Source organism: Nestor notabilis, unplaced genomic scaffold (assembly GCF_000696875.1).
Source record: "Nestor notabilis isolate BGI_N333 unplaced genomic scaffold, ASM69687v1 scaffold2633, whole genome shotgun sequence".
Classification (NCBI taxonomy): Eukaryota; Metazoa; Chordata; class Aves; order Psittaciformes; family Psittacidae; genus Nestor; species Nestor notabilis.
The window spans coordinates 4,979-25,034 of record NW_009921320.1 but is presented as its reverse complement, the minus strand read 5'-3'; the positions used below and the strand labels follow the sequence as shown (position 1 = coordinate 25,034).

General features: G+C 36.4%; 1 protein-coding gene across 1 annotated transcript in view; it reads right to left on the bottom strand.

Annotated features, from left to right (window-relative positions):
- LOC104403061 (slit homolog 2 protein) overlaps nt 1-18,262 on the bottom strand; it is a gene marked incomplete at its 5' end in the record, with an annotated part of 47,158 nt that extends 28,896 nt beyond the window's left edge. Inside the window, 5 exons of the mRNA XM_010011093.1 lie at nt 8,793-8,931; nt 10,810-10,821; nt 11,357-11,520; nt 14,228-14,299; nt 18,191-18,262. Of these exons, the coding sequence (XP_010009395.1) occupies nt 8,793-8,931; nt 10,810-10,821; nt 11,357-11,520; nt 14,228-14,299; nt 18,191-18,262 (459 nt within the window). The remainder of the gene's footprint in view (nt 1-8,792; nt 8,932-10,809; nt 10,822-11,356; nt 11,521-14,227; nt 14,300-18,190) is intronic.
- Nucleotides 18,263-20,056: the final 1,794 nt, after the last annotated feature.

Below are 20,056 nucleotides of genomic sequence, written 5' to 3'. Positions count from 1 at the left end.
CCCTGCTGAGCAAGATATGTATCAGTATTCAAGTACAACCAAAAACGATAGTAATGATTTTTCTTATCCAGAAGTATTTTTACTTGATACCTGCATGCACTGGCAGTATTGTAGGCATTTGTTATGTCAGGAATTAAGAAATGGTTTTGATAAATCAGAAGAGCTTCAAAAAGAGCTGTAAGAATAATTAAATGGCTGTGAAACATCTTATAGTGAGACCAAAGAAAACTCTGTGTTTAAGGTAGCATCAGAAGGTTAACACATGTTTTCTGGAAAAAGACAGATACGGTTATACAGGATTCTTGCAAACTACTGAGAAATTTAACAGTACAGAGTGAAACAAGACCAATGGCTATGTATATATGTATGCATGTATATATAGAAACCAGCTTGGCAAAACCTTTAGCAGAACTTCACTGGATGTGCAAGACTTCGAGCTGACAGCTTAACTATTTAAGAGGTAAATGATACTTATGCACTGACATTATGTTCAAGTCATGAAAAGACCAATGTTTTGGTTTAAACTAGAGGGCAGAAACAAATGCAGACACTGGAAAACAATCATCCATTTAATGTCTCGTAACTTGTTGCATACTTCCCTCAGCATTCAGACCCATTCCTTTCAAGCTGCAAAGATGCAGGGTTTGCTCTCATTTCTGTCAGGCTACTGTAGATAGCCAAATCACACTTCAGACTGCTAAATATAGAGAAAGCTGCCTTATCTCTGATGCTTCGGAGTTTCCTGCTATGTGAGTCTTTGAACTGCCTTCAAAAAATTGTCATGGTTTAAGACCAGCCAGTAACTCAGAACCACGCAGCCGCTCGCTCACTCTCCTTCTTTCCCCCCTGCCTCCAGGCAGGATGTGAAGGAGAAATGAAAGAATGCAAACTCCACGGGTTGAGATAAGAACAGTCTAATAACTAAAATATAATATAAAACTACTGCTAATAATAATGATAAGAGAAATAACAAGGGGAAAGAATACAAAGGGGGAAAAGGAAAAGAAAACAATAAACACAAGTGATACACAATACAATTGCTCAACCACCTGCCAACTGATATCCAGCAGCTATCTGGGCCTTCTGGGTAACTCCCCCCGGTTTATATACTGGGCATGACATGCTGTGATTGGAATACCCCTTTGGCCAGTTTGGGTCAGGTGCCCTGTCTCTGCTTCCTCCAGGCTTCTTGTGCCCCTCCTCACTGGCAGAGCATGAGAAAGACTGTAAAGTCCTTGATCAAAGTAAGTGCTACTGAGCAACAACTAAAACGTTGGTGTGTTATCAGCGTTGCTCTCATACTAAAGCTGAAACACAGCACTGTACCAGCTACTAGGAAGGAGAAAAATGACTGTTAGAGCCAAACAGAGGACATAAATGTGCTAAACCCTTTCCAAGTGACTTTTCTCTGTAGAGGGTCATTTATAGAGGCATCTTTGCATCTCAATAAGAGTCTTGCTGTTGAATAGCTAATTATTTAAGGCTGGACTTTGGACTTTTAGCTAAAGATGTATTTTAAAAAAAACAGAAATGGTGAAATTGTACACATGCCAAAGTCAGCTTGGGAAAGATAAATACATGGAGCCTTCAGTTCTCAAATAAAAATTCTCTATTACGCAAAGCACTTCCCCAGTGTCTGCAGTGCGATCAGGTCACTTGTCACTCTATCTTAGTGAAGTCCATCTGTCAAGTTTAGTTCTGTCAAATTTCCTTTCCTTTCCCCTCTTTTGCTTCTTCTTTTTCCTCTTCCTCTCCTTATCTTTTCTTCCCCCCTCCTCCCTGCCCCTTCTCCTTTAATATAATTTGAGTGTTACTGTGTGAAGCAATCTCAGGAGTGTTTAATCCTGCTTAATATCACACAGCTCACAAAGATGTAGTTGAGTGCTTGTCATAATACAGAATCATTAATCAAAAGACTTATGAAAACAAAGTATAAGGGAGAATGAGATGGAGGAATATGAAAACATGAAGAAAACCAGTAGAAATCAGGAAGGTAAGATGAGACAAAACTGGTGGCACAACTTAAGTAACTCATGGGAAATGTAAATAAAGTTACCATGAAACAATTGTACAGATTCAGTTTTGGCATTCAAACATTAGAAAGCTCCATTCACAAGAAAGAACAACTTTATCTTCAAGGTTACAGTAATTAGAAAGTCAGCTGCTTAGTTAACAGTGGCTACCTTCCAGTCACCCTCCCCTCCAGCAAACCTTCCTCCTCCCCAAAATACCACTGTAGTGACTACTACCCTTCTAAAAAAACCCCTCAAATTTAATTAAATGCTGCCTTTGATTAATTAAATGATTTTAATATAAACAAAAATTAAGCAAAAAGATCAATTTAATTCCATGCTTTTCTGCTTAAAAAAATCATTTATACAAAGCTGTGGTCATCAGAGCAGGTAATTCCCCCCTTCACCAGAAACAGTTATTGCAATTGTATTTCTTTTCTTTTATTCATAATACTACAGTAAAGAAAGAAGGTTTAGAACCACTCAGACTCGTAGTCCAAGCCACAGAAGAGAAAATCAAAGAATGTAAGAGCATCGTTTTCATGAGGTAGTCTTGCTCATTAATGGCTTTTTAGCCTCTTCTTTTGAAAGAAGAGCCTGTCACACCATTCTGAGAGAAGGTACCAGTACAATTAATAGAACTGCTGCTGGGTCACTATTTGAAGGTTTCTGATAGTCTGATTGAACATACGCCAAAACGTCCCATTTGAAGGGAACCAGAGTTATTTCTGCTGATCACTCAAAGAATTTTCACGTAGAAGGTGAATTTTAAAATGCAACCAAGTGAAAAGAGATTAACGGTGCTGAAAAACTAAAATGTGGAAGGAATGCCTGCATAGCGGCTGATAAATGCTATTGCCACTGGAAAGGCTATACTTTCTAAAACCAATTAAAGTAATAGTTTTGAACCTTAAGAATGACCTTTAATGCCTTTAATATACGAGCTGTGTGATAAAGGTGGTAAAAAAAAGCCCTAGGTGCATTAGACCACTGGAGTTGGTTAAGCTCAATAGACTGAACATGCCAATGAAACAGCATCCCATAAGGATTTCTGGAAAAGGGAACAGGTTTAAACAATAAATATAAATCAACCCAAATGTTGATGTTTCTAATGAATCAATAATGTATCATGCTTTGCTTAAGTCAAGAGAAAAAGGCAAAAGTAAGGCACAATAAATAATAAAACTTTGAAGACTATCAATATGTAATATTTATGGGCAATGTGTTTTGCCTCACAATGTTTACAATACAGATGTTAAAATAATAGGGCTAATTTTAGGGATTTTTTTTAAAGGTTAAAGTTCAACAAATGTTTCCTGCCTGTCATTTATGGTATGAAATGTTCCTATTTGGCCCAGTGGCAAAGGTGCATCTGCACACCTTTTTAATTCTGTGCTTTCTGCAGAATGAGCAGGTGCACTGAAAGTGGGGGAGTCACAGTGCTCCGCCAATTATTTTGGGTTTTAAAATACATATGGAATATGAAGCATTTCTTTCTCAAATAATATCCCATTGACTGGGCAGACCCTGGAAAGAGCTTAGGTATTCTTATTTAGCTGTGTGTGAGTTTATTTACATAACAAAGAGAAGAATTAATTTTGCAGAAAGGGTGTAACTGGTACAGATACAATTGTACTAAGTCTATAAAGATTAAGAATTACATTTACTGAGATGCTGAATACTTAATTTTGCTCTGAGCTTTATCACACCAGAAGGGAAAAGAGAGAACACCACAGGGTTTATTCTCCTTCCATTTTCACTTGCAGCTACTTGGAGATAAGCAGTCCTGTTACTGAAGGCATCTTCCCAAGAGGCATTTGGCTGACAATGCGTTGACTGCTAATTGACTTCATGCAACGGAAATTGCTAGTTTTAGCCAACTGACTTTTGTACCAATTGAGAAGTCAGACAGAGCAATATGACAAAACTGTCCCAGCAATACCCTCACAGTCACCCGTACATCCAGAGCACTGGAACAAAACAGCATTTTGGGAACTGGTTCTGCCTTCTCTAGCTCCCACCAACACAGAATGCCTGCTCATTCCTCAACCACTTCAGCTTCCAGTGCAAAATCATGTTTCTCAATGGTTTAGGCTATCACATCAAACTCAGAGAAAGGGGGGCTGCAGTGCCGTGCAAGCACATAGTCTCCTTGCCAGCTTTGCTACAGAAGCAGTAGCCATCAGCACAGAAGACAGCTTCTACTGTCTTAAAATGTCATCCCAAACCAGCTGTGCAGCAGAGTCACACCATCAGTATAAGACACTAAATAGAAAGCCTCTTCTTTACTCCAAAGATCTAACTCAGAGTTTTAACATGCAAAATTTTACTCAATTGAAACTGTCAGTGTTTAATACTTAAGAAATTCAACATTACATTTAAAGGGGGTTTTATCACCTTATTTAGATGCAAGTTAATTTATCAACCCCATGGGGGTAAAGAAAGGCATGAAATTGTCAACATACACTTTAAACCTGCAGTTTACTTATATACACCAGAAGGACAGAGAACAACAATGTGATTTATACCACTTAGATTTTATGCAGCATTGTCTCAGATGGACTGACAATGTAATGAATACGAAGTATTTTCATTTAGAAACAGATCAGACAACATTTTATTTAAAGGAAGTTTGTGTTGGACAAAAATAAATCAGTGCTTCATAGGGTACCAAGGAGTTGGCCAAGGAAGTTAGGCTTTCCATTGAGAGAAGGATGGAAGAAATGGATGGAGAATATGGCAAAACATCACAAAACCATGAGCATGCATTGAAGGTAAACTTCAGAAGAACCTCAAAAAAAAAGAAAGTTATTATGTACCTTCAAAACCAAAACATGGATTGTATTCTTATTAAGACTAACCTACTATGCGAAATAAGAGGCTGAAACGGATGAAAGAATGAAATGTAACAAAAATAAGTTCTCAAATTTTAAGCAACTCCATAATGGATGGCTGACAATAAAGTTTCATGTCAGCCTCACAGGAAAAGGTTATTCACATGAAGTACAACAGAGAAAAGTCAAAAGGCAGAAAAGGTACCAGAGGTGTTTGTGGATCGTGAAGTTGCTTGATGTATAACATGACATGCTCAGCACTGGATTCTACAAATACAGCTTATAAACATGTGACAACATCTTAGGGCAGAGCAACTAGTCCAGAGTAAGGGGATTTGAAAGTATTATGGATTTATCAAATGTTCCTGTCAATGAAGTACGATGATAATGTTCAGTTTTCTCATTACACTGGCATTCACTTGTATGTATCTGTTCAATATGAAATAATTAATAAAGTTTGGCTTTCTATTGCTCTGTTCATATGTCTTACGGCATCAATGGTGCTATTTAACTGCAAAATACTGTGATCTGCATAATATTTGGCCAGAACTTACAAACTAGATACAATACACAGAGATAACAGATAGTTTACTCTATACAACTATAAACTATATACATTAAAGCACAGTGTATATACTGTACACATTTATAGAGCAAATACATACACATTTATCTATATTAATGATTGTGGATCTCAGAATGCAAAAAGGCCTCACTCTGGGGTTTGAAAGCTAGCAGGAAGTATTGAGCCTCAGTTTGCAATCTGTTAAATTTCTTAACAAAATACTGGAGGCATTGTTGTGTGGTTGCTTTTACTCTCCAGACCAGTAAATTGCTGAAGGTTATACCAGTCCATGCTTAGAACCCAGCAGCATTTCTTACATAGAAAGTATAGTGAACAGATTAATAGAAAGCACAATCTTATTCTGTGAATTTCCATTTGCTTTTCACTTCATGTGCATTTCTTTTGACAGTGGATTCAAAGTTAATTTGCAGCTTCCACATTGTATCACTTCTTTGGGAGTGATGACCCTTAAAATACAGATTCAGGAACACCCTTGCAATCCCTAGTACCAAATTTCTCAGGGTAGTACAGATGTTAACTTCATGTACCCCCAGTAAACTATGTAGGTCTAAAACTGATACAGAAGCCAGTCTTCCAGTGTCTGTAATCACTATTCATTCAGTGGTAAGCTCCAGCGTTAGCAGAAGAAATACAGTGGGAAACATTTGAGACATTCTTTCTTGCAATATTTTTCCTCCTTTTTTATGCACACAGATGTACATGCAAGTAAAAAAGCCAGTATACAACTCATGAAAAAATGAAAATAGTCTGTGCAGCCTTCCCAGGCACTATGCAGGGATTTTCTTAAGTAGTCATTTTATTTGCAAGCAGAGGAATTTTTCTGAGAGAGGTGAAAGGCAGAAGTGTTTGTATTATATAGCAGAATGACTGAATTAGGTCAGGTAAGGTCAGCCAGGTCAGTCTTAACAGCAGTAATAATGAAGATGAGACAAATGTGATTATTATTCACATCCTAAGAAGAAACCACAGTAGTTCCAATTCTGTGAAGTTCAAAACACAGGTCAGAAATCAACAAACCATGTGATTGTCTACAAATTCTTAAACTGCACTTTATTTCTTAAAATTTCATTGTGGATGCTCATTCTTAAACTTTCAAAAAGATCTTACATACAAAAGAATATATGTTCTGGAAATCTCTTCCCTTTCACTTCAAGTATCTGTTTCCCTCACCTCCCTTATCTGTATCATATCATCAAGGTACTTACAAGCTTTTTATTCTGAATACTCTCTCCAACTCATTTACTTCTAGCCTGACCCTCCTTACAGGCTGTTGGCATAGCTACTTTCCCACTATCTCCCTAAAGGGAACTCCTCGCTTCCCTTCCAAAACACAGCTTCCGCCATCCCCAGTGTAGAAAAATGCTCATGTTGATGAGTCCCTGCCCATCTCTTCAGCAAGCTCACCTTCTGCTTTCATTTATCCCTTTCAAAGAAGACAATGTGACAGTAACTTTCCTTCTGTGCCCTCACAACTCTCAGCCACATTGTCCTTGCAGCCTGCAGGCCCTATAGCACCTTCGCTATGACCTGGCTCTGTGCTCAGGACATGGTTGTACTTTTTGTAGACTTTTCTGCTTTATATGGCAAGTCACACAACCTTAATAGCATGCATGCTCTTTTATCCACAAGTACATGATATCAACATGACAACTATACCACAGATCCCATTCAACCACCTCAGTTTTGCCTTCCCAGACTACCCTCTGAGAATACTGCTTTAGCAGAATACTAATTATAGGCAGTATATGTTGTTCATCTTTCATGCAAAAATATGCTTCTCTAATAGCAAGTCTGATGAATAAAGTGACTGAAAGCAACTGTCAAAGTGTCATTGTTTAACCCCAGCCAGCAACTCAACTCCACACAGCTGCTCACTCACAACCCCACCAATGGGATGGAGGATAGAATCAGAAGGGTAAAGTGAGAAACCTTGTGGGTTGAGATAAAGGCAGTTCAACAGGTAAAGCAAAAGCTGTGCACACAAGCAAAGCAACACAAGGAATTTGTTCACCACTTCCCATGGGCTGGGATTCAACCATCTCCAGGAAAGCAGGGCTCTGTCACAGACAATGGTTACTTGGGAATAAAAATGGCATACTCCCAACATCCCCTCCTTTCTTCTTCTTCCCCCAGCTTTAAATGCTGAGCATGACATCATATGGTATAGGATATCCCTTGGGTTAGTTGGGGTCAGCTGTCCTGGCTGTGTCCCCTCCCAACTCCTTGCATCCCCAGCATAATTGCTGGCGGGGTGGGGTGAGGAGCAGAAAAGGCCTTGACTCTGTGTAAGCACTGCTTAACAGTAACTAAAACATTCCTTTAATACTGCTTTAGCAGAATACTAATTATAGGCAGTATATGTTGTTCATCTTTCATGCAAAAATATGCTTCTCTAATAGCAAGTCTGATGAATAAAGTGACTGAAAGCAACTGTCAAAGTGTCATTGTTTAACCCCAGCCAGCAACTCAACTCCACACAGCTGCTCACTCACAACCCCACCAATGGGATGGAGGATAGAATCAGAAGGGTAAAGTGAGAAACCTTGTGGGTTGAGATAAAGGCAGTTCAACAGGTAAAGCAAAAGCTGTGCACACAAGCAAAGCAACACAAGGAATTTGTTCACCACTTCCCATGGGCTGGGATTCAACCATCTCCAGGAAAGCAGGGCTCTGTCACAGACAATGGTTACTTGGGAATAAAAATGGCATACTCCCAACATCCCCTCCTTTCTTCTTCTTCCCCCAGCTTTAAATGCTGAGCATGACATCATATGGTATAGGATATCCCTTGGGTTAGTTGGGGTCAGCTGTCCTGGCTGTGTCCCCTCCCAACTCCTTGCATCCCCAGCATAATTGCTGGCGGGGTGGGGTGAGGAGCAGAAAAGGCCTTGACTCTGTGTAAGCACTGCTTAACAGTAACTAAAACATTCCTTTATTATTAACACTGTTTGCAGCATAAATCCCAAGCATGGCCCTGTACCAGCTACTATGAAGAAACTTAAATCTACCCCAGCCAAAACCAGCACAGTGAGCAACACTGAAGGCAACGGAGTTTATAAGCCTGCAGTGAAAAATCCACTCACTTGCAGAAAAGCAAGTATTCCCTAACTTTTTTTAAACCAAGTCAGAATGCAGTGTTAACTATGGCTTGTGAGTAGTACATACAAAACTACCTCATAAGAGAACATAAAGGTCTTAAATATTTTCATATACCTTCATATTCCTTTGATATCTGAATTTGAATGTGTATTCCAAAATTTTCATCCTACAGAATGCACTACTTTATATAAACAACAAAAAGGAATACATAGGAAAAGCCTGATTTCTGCAAATTCATCCAAAAAAAGTCAGATTACGTACATTTCAGTAATGGTTTCTGGAAGGTTTGTTGGGATCTCAGTAAGGCCTTTCCCACGACAGTCCACAATGTTGTTACTACAGGTGCATGCAGTAGGGCAATGCAAGACACTGCAGGACGGAGCCATGAAGGACTGGTGACCTGCAAAGGAAAAGAGTTTCTCCTAAAATTGCACAATACCATCAAAAAGTATTTCAGTTTACTTCAACAGTAAAACATCCCATTTTATACTTCCTTGAAAATTTAAGTCAGAATTTCTAGAATAAACATTGTAGCCTATCAATACTTTTGAAATGCATTAATTTAAATACCCAGTTAATAGCAACATATTGATACAATACTGAGAGATAAAAGACAAAGGCTCAGCTACCGGGCTTGCATTACATCATTACTTCTTTTGCAACTCACATTCAAAATCATCTTGTTAAAGGCTAACTATGATCCATTTGTCATGTATGTTTTATTTATTCCGGGTTTTTAAAAACTAATTAATGATTTACTTAGTTTTCAGAATTTCATGTAGTATTAAAAATGCATGCCAACAGAAATGAATGAACTTTGCTACAAAAAATTGAAGAAGTCCTGTAGTTATGTTCTGTTCTGTAAATACTTATTTGAGTATAGTTCTTGAGATATATCACTTACAGACAATTTTGGAGTTAAGACATTTACGTTCACTTACACAAAAATAAATAAAAGCTTTGACTTCTCAGTTCATACTGTCACTCTCTGTGTTAGCTCAGCAGGCTTCTTCCTCCCATAATTTACCATTCTTACTAATTCAGGTGGCTAATTTACACAACTTTCTCCCAGCCCAAGTTCTTGTGCTATATGTTAAACTCACCATTTGTAATGGCACTTAAACATAGTAACTTCATACTTATGTTTTAGAAAGTAAACAACTTACTATCTTTTCTTGAAAATAGATTACACATAATATACTAATGCACTTATTCTTGTATTGATTTAATGATACAGAATTGTTATTTTGAAATGATACAGAAAGTCACAAATGGATGAAAAAGGCAAGAAACCCTCTTTTTCTTTTTTTATTAAGGTAAAAAAGCTAGAGACTGTTTTGAAATTGTCAGGGAAAAGAAAACTTTCTTGACCATGTAACCACAACTGAATCTAAGATCGCTCTCACTATATTTGATGTCATATATACATCAAGGGTACATTGATAATGTAAGTTGCAGCCAGTGCTGTTCTTACTTACAACTCCAAATAACAGCTTCTCAAGTTCTAAATTACTAAAAAAGTTAGTCTTTTAGGGCCAGGCTGGATGGGGCTTTAAGCAACTTGGTCTAGTGGAAGGTGTCCCTGCCCATGGCAGGGGGTGTGGAATTAGATGATCTTTAAGGTCTCTTCCAACCCAAACTGATTCTATGAGATAGTAGTTTACAGTATAATAATTTGATTTCACATTTATGTATGTGTTACAAAAGTACAAACAGCTGCCAAAACTAATGACACATACTACTCTTCTTATACTAACAGGCAAGAAACATTTCACCTGCCTTTATTAAACAAAAATCCAGGGAGGAAACATGGTTATCCCCCTTCCTAAAAATCAGCATTATAATGAACATACTATAAAACTGTTCTTGACACTTGGGCTCCACATTTACAAATAAAAGATATGAAGTGATCTTGTTAGGAACCCTTTTAAGTGTACATAAAGGCAGAATTAATGGTAAGAATACTGTTAGCATTTGCAATGTGATGATGACAGTGAATTACACTGTCAGGGGTTGTTTAAAGACAAAACATTGTGCTCGCTATAGAACTATGTTAAAAGCACAGATCTGTGCAAATTTTTGCGTATTTGGCAATAGGCTTCTGGGAGTCTGCAGAAAAGCAACTAGTAGAAACAACCTGTTGAATCACTGACAAGCCAGATAGCTATATTCCAGCTGTTTTCTAATATTTTTGAGGAAACTTGAAACAGTAGATAAAGTTTACAGAAAATTTTTCAATCTGAGTCTAAAAATATTTAAATAAGAAAGATAAACTTGCCTTCTTCCTCATCTAGAAGATATGAACAAAGGGAAAAAAATTGAACAGAGAAAATGTGATTAGTAACGAACTGTTAGTCATTTCATTATTTCATATCAGAAAATAACCTCATGCATTAAAGCATACCAATATCATTCAGAAAGTTACTTAGGGATTCAGAATATCATTCAAACTGCAGAAAATAACAAGAAGAAAAGGCAACAACTTATAAAGTTAAAAAAAGAATGACTCCTTATTACTAAAGGCCTTATGTTTTCAGCCAGTGAACCTTCTATTTCATATCCCACATCTCTTCCCCATGATTATACTTTTAGGAGGCTATATAATCTGTGTGAATGCAGCATTCACACTAAATTTGTAAGGCCAGAAGCACACCTACACAAGATACAAATAGTAATAAAACTGATCAGCTTAGTTTTTAATAAACATTAAAGCTTGGATTATGCAAAAGCTAGCAGAAGTTAACATGCAGCACTAGCAATCACAGCTGAGCTGTCGGCAGGTGTGTTTTAAAACTGGGCTTGGTGAGTGAATCTGCTTCCCTTACCGCTGCAGACAAACTCCCGTTTTTGGACCTCAGCTACATTGTGTCCCCGGAGGTGGGATGGCCCCATGCACTGGGTGTAGAGGCCAACCCGTGGCCGCTGCCGCAGCCAGTCGGACAGCCAGGCCAGATGGCAATCACAGTAGAGGTTGTTGGAGTGAAGACGACTGCATGGAATGAAGTATGTAAATACCTTTAAATTAGGGAGAACAAACAGAAAAACAACCAACTTGCCCAGCACCACCCTTTAGCAAGCAACTACGCCAATGTATTGATAAAAATTTTTGATGACAAAGCAATTTTTCACATCTCTCATTGCAAGTCTGGGCGTTAAATGATAATAAATAGAACTGTACAAACAGCAAAATTACTTTTTATTTGTGGTCTAAGTAATTGCAAGAAAAAAGAAGGCTACCTAATAAAGACACCTATCTGTAGTTTCTTTTCTGTTGTCTAAAAGAAAGAAGAAATACAAGATCTTGAAAGCTGCTGTGGGACTCTAGTCCAAATAGTGAATAACACAAAAATGTCTCAAGTAAATTGCCCTATAGTGATAATATATTGTCAGAAAAAAGAGTTAAAAGATTTGGTTTCCAATTAGATCTATCTGTAAGTCTGGTTATTATTAGTCTCTATAGAAACAGCCTGCAAAATCCCTTTAACAGGTCGGATTCATTTTCTGCTGAACAAGACAGAGTAATAACTCAATATAAACCACCTTCTTTCACATCCCTTTCTGCTTTCCTCTCTTTTTGTTTAATCACAGAAAGGGGATTAGCTGCTTTTGGCTCCTAAGGACCTATGTTCTAAGCAATGCCTGAAATTAAAAGACCAAATGGCAGCAAGCAATGAAATTAAGTAAATCGCCTCTCTCTTGGCAGGGTCCAGTGCAAGACCATGGCTCCTTGCCAAGTGGCAAAAAGCACTTTACCATTGACAAAATATCAGACAAATGTATTCACTAAATTAGGTGAATTACTTTTCTCTGGCTCTTACTTTTTCTCAAACTACAGAAAAGGATGTCCACAGCTATAAATCAAATCCTTAGTCTAAATCATCCGTAACAGAGTAATGTCATTTTGGTCCTCTTTAGCTGATGTACTCAATCCTAACTAAATAACTGGAAAGAAAGTGCAAGAAAACCAGAATTTAGACAAGGGGGTCTAATTAATCCATTAAAAAGAAACCTGTAAAGCAACATGAAATGTGAAACCAACATAAAAAGATTTTAATAACTCACATTCCCCCTTTCTAAATTAGAAAATTAAAGAAATAAAAGGCAATGTATTTTCCTGTACTAATTCTTGGGTGGGTGCCTTGCAAATATAGCTCAAAATACAGCACACTCATTCAGCACAATCTGTGGCCAGCTGCAGGCAAGAACACCATTGCAAATTAGAACTAATGCCGTTGAAATCAATACTGTTATACAAACGTATTCTGACTGCAAATGTGATGTTGTAGCCATAATCTAGGACTCTGTATGTCCATTTTCTTTTGTTTCCAAAATAAATTTTCAAAAGATGAAATATCCCACCAAAAAAGTGTAAATGTTACTAATTTGATTCACTGTGATTTGTAGTTCGGAATAGAAAGTGTATTTGAAGGTTTGAAAGAGGCACAGATATTCATATTTTCAATTCTCAGACCTGAAAGAACTGAATTAAATTCTATTGCCAAAATATAACTGAGGCCACCAAAAGCCCATGGTCAGCAGTATTTAAGTACTCTTGTATTTATCCAAGCAAGAATAGTTACAATTCTGTTAAGAAATCAACAGAAATATTCACCTGCATGAAGTTTCTTCAGTTATGAAAGGTATGTTAACTTAAGTGAGTAGTGCTGCTGATTTCAAAACAGTTCTGCAACCCAACATGCGTAAAAGGAAATGGACAGGCTATTTGTAAAAGTAATTCTTTAACAGTAAGAGCTGCTCTTGAACTCTGATAGAAACATCCCATTCATTTTTGATTCCAGCTTCAGTGGAAAATCCGTTTGAAAGAGAGTCTCAGGACTAAACCTTGATATATTCTGGTTTTGCCACTCAATACAATATACATTTGTTCTTAGTTCAGTATAAATACACAGAAGAAATAACTGCAAATTGTATCACTTGCACAAACACTCACTGTTTTAGAAGCCTGAATTCTTCTGTGAAAGTCATAACCTCTAAAAATGGGGACCTTATTGTAAATGCTGACACAACTTTAATTATAATAGCACTACCGGATGATGCTATAATTTTATGTTACAAAGAATGTTGGAGAGCCAGCTTAGTTTAATTAGGTCTGCTAGCAGTACAGTAATAAGAGCATAAAGATTTCCCATTTATCACATCTGACAGACAATCAAAGATTCTTCCATGTTCCTAAATGAAATGTGACCCATTCAATAGCTCAAAGTAAAACAAATTTTTGACTTTCAAACTACATCAATTTCTTTCTCTATACAGCTGTAACATATAAAAGAGAATCCCCCCTGCCCTCATCTTTTTTGTTAGAAGGTGAACTTTTCTGTGACTGAATACAACACGATGGAAAATCCAGCTGGGAAAAGGCCATGAAACCATTTTCATAGACTTATTCATCCTACATCCTAAAAAAGGCGATGGAAAAGAGTGCAACTACTTATCTCCTGAGCCCTAAGTATCAGCTTTGAGGTCACTTGTTAGCTTTACCTTTCAGAACTAACCACCATATATGCACACACAGACTTCACGCTTGTGATCCTCACAGTACTTGGACAATTTTTTAATTGAACTTATGCTTTCCATGCCTGTATATGTATTTACAGACCACTGACAAAACTTGATAGAGGTAAACCCAATATACTGGAGTGATAAAAATGGCAGCCAGTTTCAGTGGGACTACTTACAATGTCCTAAGTTTGGGCATATGGTTGAAACTTGCCACGGACAGCCGAGTGATGTTGTTATTATTGAGAGTGCTGCAAAGTCAAGAAGAAGCATATTAACATGTTACAGTTATGTCATATTTACCGCACTTTTTAAAAAAGACATAGCTAATGAAGATCATGGTGTGCTGTTTTTAAGGATGATTATCAGGAAAAAAACTGTGTTTTCAGATATACTTTTTCTCCCTGTTCAATCTCTGGTAAAACATTATGGTTTGACCATTCCATGAATAATCCTAAATAATTTGAGGTCCCAGTAATCTATGATTCACTCAAACTGAGCTTCCACCAATGTTGAGAACATTTATGGCATTCAAACTAAGCTTGTCATTGTGATGTAAAAAGTAGAGCTGCTGGAGAAAATGCCTTAATTCTAGGACTCAGGCTTCTCTTTCTAGTTCTGCAGAACCTGTATTTTTTTTGTCAGAAGACAAAGTAAAATCCTATATTTTCAAGAATGTCAGGAAAAGATTAACACTGGGCTGCAATTAGGTTTTATATGGAACAGAGTTGCTATAGATCCAGAGTTGGATCACAGAGAGGTTTCTGCTATACGGTGAAAAGAATTAGGAATTTCAATACTTTAGCAAACTAATAATTTGAATTTTAGACAAGGTGCCTGAACTTGAGATAGGAACTAGGAACAAATCTTAGCCAATTGTTGGCTAGCACAGAACCATCATACTTGCTAAGCGTAGTTTATACAGATGATGACACTTTAGGAATGATCCTGTAGTTAAATATTGTATTTAGGCTGCAAATAAAATGCAAACAAGCTTGACTCCAGAACACGGAAACAATTTACAGTTTTGACTTATAGCTTACTCATTTGAGCAGAATGGAGAATGTGCTCTGGGATTTTAAACACGTAACTGTGGCACTAATAATTCCCACTGACCATACCTTTTTTTCCCTTTTGAACCAAGAAGTGGTTTACTTTTTCCTTTTTTTCTTTCTCTCTTAAAAAAAAAACCCCAAAACCAACCAAAATCCACAAGGTGTAATTTCTGCTCAATTGAGTAAATTTGTAAGTACACAGAAAGGTAAATGCACAGCACTGAACAGGTTCAGGCTATATACCTCCACATTAACCAAGCAGTTAATTACTGGTGCAGTGTGCTATGTTTTACCTTTGTGTCCTACTTATTCTCCCTTGTGTGCTCTTAGGGCTTCATAAACAAAGAGGAGAATAGTCGAAAGAAAAAGATAAAGAGTGAATCATGCACTTTTTCAAAACAAAACAAAAATGAAACCAAAACCAGCCAAGTGGGTATATCCACAAGAAGTATCTTAATGAATAAACAACAATCAGTAAATCTTGGCACAATTTTCTTACAATTTCTTAATAATTTTCTTACAACATGCACATGGTAAGTGACAGCTCCCATAGTTCCTTCTGCATAACTTCTTATAAGGTTTTAAAATCATGTCTTTTCAACAAAGGGAATGGAAATGAGTACATATTTCCAAAGCAGTTAGCTGTTCAAAGAAGGTGTATCTACAATGTTTTAATTTTCAGTTTCAGATGTTTGATGTTTGCCTTGCTACGCTGTACACACAAGCTATGAATTTATTTTTGCAAGTGTACAGAAAAGTATTAGAAGTAGACAAAAGGAATACAAAAGGAATTAAATAATTTTCATAACTATTTCTATCTAATGATGAAAACACTTGATTTCATTACAGAGATATAATTTAAAAAAAGTTGGCTCAATACTTCTGCCTACGTGTTACACACTGAGGTAAAAGAGTGGAGTGCCTGAAATATTTTTTTTCTTTCTGAGGTACTTTATTTTTTTTAATTTGATAGCACCATATCTTTTCCCATAGTCTGTTTCCCCATTAAAGCAGACTTTCTCTTAACAAATAAAAGAAAGAGGAAAAGGAAAAATGAAATTGCACAGAAACTCACAGGAAGTGTTATACATATAATTGCTTTTTTATTTCAGAATTGTCCAGATTTCAGGTTGATTTTGTATCTTTAACACTAACAGAGCTAAGATTCTGCAATTATTTAACCAATATACAAGACCTGTTTACTTTAGTAAACAATTCAAACTGTCACTACGCGGGGTTACAACCTATTTAAAAGCTTTCTCCTATCCTTGTAGTTTGAAATAATATACATGTTCTGCGCTTAGATAGAATAACTAATTCCAAATGAAAACAAAAGTTGTGATCTCATTTGCTACTCTGTGCATATACAGTGTGACCTGATCTACATGTCTTTTATTCTTTAAACCAAATTGGAAAGGAAACTGAGTTAGACACGAAATCTTCAGCAGTGTTCAAAATATCTATATATTTTTTAAAAAACCTTAATCTTTAAATCATTGCTTATTCAATATAGTGAACATTTAGTTGTATATCTGAACAATGCTAATATGCTATGCATATTTATTTGTACAATTCTAACTACCTACTTTTTCAGTAGCCTATTATTTTAACAGGTTTTTCCTCTTTTTGCATATATTGAAATAGATGTGAAAATCTTACCACTGACTTCAATTGTCTAGGATGACCTTTTAGAACACTAAAAATTGCAAGCATTAAAAGATGCAGATTTGATATTTTTTTTTCAATATACATTTAACACTTCCACTTGTAAATGTTTGTATTAAAAACCATAATAACCAGATTAAACTATCGCTGGAAAAGTTATTCTGTTATATATATGAGTTCCAAAGATAAAAATCTTACAGAACATCAGGTTTACTGACAGAAAACCAACAATTCATCAGCTTCACTATTATGTGTACTATTGAATCTACAGTAAATTTTACATGGCTTCATATCAGAAAGCTAACAGGATTGTTATTAAAAACTCAAAAAAAAAGAAAAGAAATCAAATTCAGCTGCTAGACTCATTCACTCATAAGTAAGACCAACTATTGCTTAATAATAAAAACCTTTACCTCCAGCAGCTCACATATTCAATAGTTTCATGGACATACAGACATTATAAATTGCTAGAGAACTTTCTTTACCTCAGAATCTTAAAAAACCCAAATCAAATGACAAAAACATATACAACAACTTCCCCCCCCCCCGAAGTTGTGATTTACCAAGTGTGATTCAAATTAACATGAAGTAACTCAATGATACACAAAGTCTTTCACTTCTCTTAACGTAGAAAGCCCAGAAAAAAATGTGATGTTTTGACTGACACTGTAAATATTTCAGGAATGTGTCTGGTGCCTCATTTCCCAAAGAATCTGCTCATTACAATAACTATATTCAGGTCAGGAGTCACTGATGATAATTTTGATACCTTTAACCTCACTGATGGCCACTTCAAGACAGTGAGAAAAAGTATGCAAAAAAGTAATGCAGTATTAACCTTCACTGACATAAAAATGTTATTTTTCTATACGTCTAAACATTTATACACATAAAATTTAAAACATTAAAAAAGCAGTTAATGTGGACATGCAAAACATCTTAACATGTAACAGTGTTTGACAGAAAAGTGTCTCTTTGAAAACATCCAGATTGTCAAATATAAAGCATATTGTTCCTTAAACAGAGTCTGAAAGATCAAATTGATGTCATAGTATACAACAAAGGCAATCATGAAAATGCTCAGCAATTCAACAGTGATGGATAATTTACAAAATGGATTGGATTCATTAATACTGCCCCCCATTTTAAAAGGAAGTATTTTCTTTTCTTACAGTATCTGCCATCTGCTTTTTAATTTTGTTTGTTTTTAACTGTGTTTAATGGCTGTCTTGCAGAGTAAAGAAGCATCTCTGCCTCTTCACATCTTTTTACTATTTTATAGCACATCTTAGTGGATTATTTTAGAAAATCTTTTCACTAGACCATCCTGACACCAGGCTGCAGCTCTTAGATAAGCTTTTACATTAGTAATCCCCAGATACTGAGCTCTTGCTACAAGTAAGAGATACAAGGAATACTTACAGCACTTCCAGGTCGCGCAAAGCCCTGAATGCCCCATCTTCAATACAGCTGATCTGGTTGTAATCCAGTTGCCTGTTAAACAGATTAGGAAGGCATTTGTAAGGGAGATGAGCGTTGGCAGCGTTCGGTGCAAAGCAAGCTTTCTGAAGGGCCAGCGGAGCTAGGCCATGCTCACTGAAACACTCTTGCAAATATGCTCGTACGCTTGAGATTGTCACACAGCATGCTGGCCTGGATGCTGTCACAGAAATCCCTTTTTGTTCTGAACTGTCTGTGCAAAACAGCCGTGCTGGGAAAGCTCCAGTAAATAATAACTGCACCTTATATTAAATGCCAAAGGAATGCAATTTCATTACATCAAGAAAAGCTATCCATTAAAAGCTCTCAGCGTCATCTTGCTGAAACAATTTCATTAAGGTAAAGGACAGTAAATCACTTAATGTCACACACATCCCCTCGGTGACCTAACAGAATCCATTTATCAGAGCAGCCCAGCTGCATGTTAATTCCTCCTGCCATGGCAGGGACCTGTGAGAGACACCCATTTTGGGGGTCTGTGTGTGTGTGTGTGCACATACCAGGACTGGATGGGAGGTGCAGGGGGATTTGGATAGGAATTTAGGAGAATTACCTTCTAGAATATTTTCTATATTGAGAAATAGTGGTATCCAAGGTATTAACATACTTGGTTACTTATATCCTGTAATTCCGCTCCAAATGAAACTAGTGTTTCTGCTGTAACCTTCAGTATGTGGTTTTCTACGTACTTTTTGCTCTCTGTAATTATATGCAGGTAGGATGTTTTAACGGAGCACTTGAATTCTGGATATAAAACTCAGCAATCCACCCCATACATTATTAATCTTTAAGTATTAAGTTATGAAAAATTTACATTAATTTCTCTGAAGAATATTACTACCTTTTCAATTCAAAACATTGATACAGTACATACAACCCAATTAAAAAAGTCTGCTGAAATTAACTACCATGCAAATACAAAATCCAAGTTTCTCTGCTGATAAAAGCTTTTGCTATAACTACTGTCACACATCTTACACATTTCAGGGCATGAGTTGCAAAGCAAAGATGATACAACCTCACTTTAAACAAGCAGAAGATCTCCAAGTCTGTAACTTCTTAGTGTCAGAAAAATATATATGAGTAAATGTGCATGAACAATACCAAGAAAATTAACAAAATACAAATGAACTCTGCCCTTCTGTCTTCAATTATATATTAGCTAGCAGTGTTAATGAGGCTTTCACTAAAGCATTTTATGTGATTCTTCTGAATCTATGATAACATTTTACTTTATTAATAAATCATCACACCCACTGTCGAATGCAATATACCAACTTCTATAAAGTTCTAGTTCCATCCATATTTTTCATCTGAATTACTACTACACTGGAATAAAATACTGTCCTAATTGTAACAGTGTCTGTGTTTCTGTGTACTGAAAGCTAAATGCAAGCAATCATTTCCTGGATATGATCTTTAATCATTTTGGTGCAATGTTACAGCACAAGTGCTTCAGTGTTGGAATATAATACAATAATATAAGCCTACATTCTCAGGGTCCTTCAATTTTTACTAATGAATTTCATTTAACAATTAAGTTAATAGCCTTTTTATTTTAAAGTGGTAAAATATATACACAGTACAATTCTCTAACCTCTTGAACAATTTATCAAACCTATTTAAATTAGTACAATGGCATGAAATGCTAGCCTTGACACAATACAAAGAGAAATTGTTTTCAGACAAATTGGAAAAATCTTTTAATGTCATCAAATTTGCCTAATGCAGTCTGCAGGTTAATCTGTAAAAGGGTGAGCTGTATGTTTGCCTGTATCTTATTATCCT